This window comes from Austrofundulus limnaeus, unplaced genomic scaffold (genome assembly GCF_001266775.1).
Source record: "Austrofundulus limnaeus strain Quisiro unplaced genomic scaffold, Austrofundulus_limnaeus-1.0 Scaffold92, whole genome shotgun sequence".
NCBI classification, from domain to species: domain Eukaryota; kingdom Metazoa; phylum Chordata; class Actinopteri; order Cyprinodontiformes; family Rivulidae; genus Austrofundulus; species Austrofundulus limnaeus.
This window is the reverse complement of record NW_013952494.1, coordinates 1,074,452-1,076,190: the sequence shown is the minus strand read 5'-3', so window position 1 is coordinate 1,076,190 and position 1,739 is coordinate 1,074,452. Positions and strand designations below refer to the sequence as shown.

The following is a 1,739-nucleotide window of genomic DNA, read 5'->3' as shown; positions in this document are numbered from 1 at the left end:
TTTCAATTCATTGTCTGTTAAGTTTCTGTTCAGAGCAACACGGGCTGAAATGGGAAAAGAGACGGTGAAGCAGAACGAATGTGAACGAAGGCCGCAGGAAATGAGAAATGAATGTTTAAAGTTTTAAGGGAAAAGAATAAAAAATTCATACAAGTTATTCAAAGAGAGAGAGAGAGAGAGATGGGAAGAGGGATGATGTACGAGAGATATTGGAGTGGAGGAGAAAATTGGCTTCACTTTTACCCAGGCATAAAAAGGACAAACAGTAGATTATTTATGTGAGGAGTGTTCTGGGGTTAATTTATCATTGGAGAGAGGACAAACAGACCAACTCGGACTCCATCAGTGTGAGACTTTAGCTCCTAAACTAAAGCAAATGTATGATTTTCTGTCTGTCGGAGAGTGTTTGCCAAACGATTACCGTCACACGAGCTTTACCTTTGCCTGCTCTTTGTTTGATCCCCCTCGATTTCCTCCAGCCCTGAATGATTTGATTTATTCTGTCTGCAGTTCAAACTCTTGGATACATTGTTTGCACTGCTGACAGAGTGAAGCTTGCAGATGTGTTTAAACTCCAAACAGCAGTACCCGAGCCTAACACCTCAACTTTGCGTCACTGGAAATCTTCCATTCAATTAACCCTAGTTATTCGCTCCTCATGGGTCTTTACCATCCTTTTAAACCACTGTTAAACTAATGAACTCCTCATTTCTTGTATTGTTCTGTAAGAAAATTTAGTGTTCGTTAACTGAAATTGTGACAAGATCACATAAATGTTGAATCTGATTAAAATTGTGAAGAGAATGGACCATACAACCCCAGATCTGATTCTGAGCGAAGCTTTATTGCTTTTGGCTGAAGCAAGCAGATCAGTGCTGTCCGAAAACCGGAAGTTCCGGTCTATATATAAAGGGATCTTCAGTGCCGGTACACCCACTACAGGCGTACAGTTGAATCGCAGACAGTCTGAACAGCAATGCTTCCCTGATGTTTTTATAAACGGATTTTATTATGTGTTGTCATGTTTCAGGCATGTATCTAAACCTATTTTAATCAAGACATAATAGATTATAAAAATCAAGCCTTAAAAAGGAAAACTAAGAAAATGCTTTGGTGCTTCCAAATCAGTATCTAAACGACTAATAAATTCCTTCAGTTCGTTTCCCCAAAACAGTATTCTGAAACATGTTCTTGTCCTCGCAGGACAGTGACATTCAGAAGAAGATAGACCACGAGATCCGGATGCGAGACGGCGCCTGCAAGCTGCTGGCTGCCTGCTCGCAGCGAGAGCAGGCTCTGGAGGCGGCGAAGAGCCTGCAGACGTGCAGCACTCGCATCATGGCCTACATGTCAGAGCTGCAGAGGATGAAGGAGGCGCAGGTGATGCAGAGCGTCCCGCGCAGGTCGTCGGACGCGGGGCCGATGGAAGAGCGACTCCCGTGCAAAGGAAAAGTGGCCATCTCGGGTATGTAACGTGTGTTTCTGAAAGGTAAATGGGTGAGTGGGCAGTTGTGTCTTTTGTGATATGAGGTTTTAAAAAAAAAAGCTCTGCTGCATATCTACTACCCAGCTGGAGAACACACACACACACATACCACACACTGTAATTAGTTATAGATAACTTCTTCCAGTAATTGAAAGCTCTGTCGGCAAACACACACACACACACACACACACACACACACACACACACACACACACACACGGGAAAAAACACAAGCACCTAATGAGTGAATCTC

At 43.1% G+C, this 1,739-nt stretch overlaps 1 protein-coding gene across 1 annotated transcript in view; it reads left to right on the top strand.

The window, feature by feature from the left end:
• The window catches only part of rtkna (rhotekin a), a gene marked incomplete in the record, with an annotated part of 46,102 nt that overhangs the window by 32,845 nt on the left and 11,518 nt on the right, over window positions 1-1,739 (top strand). The window contains 1 exon segment of the mRNA XM_014012532.1: window positions 1,204-1,465. Within this exon segment, the coding sequence (XP_013867986.1) occupies window positions 1,204-1,465 (262 nt within the window).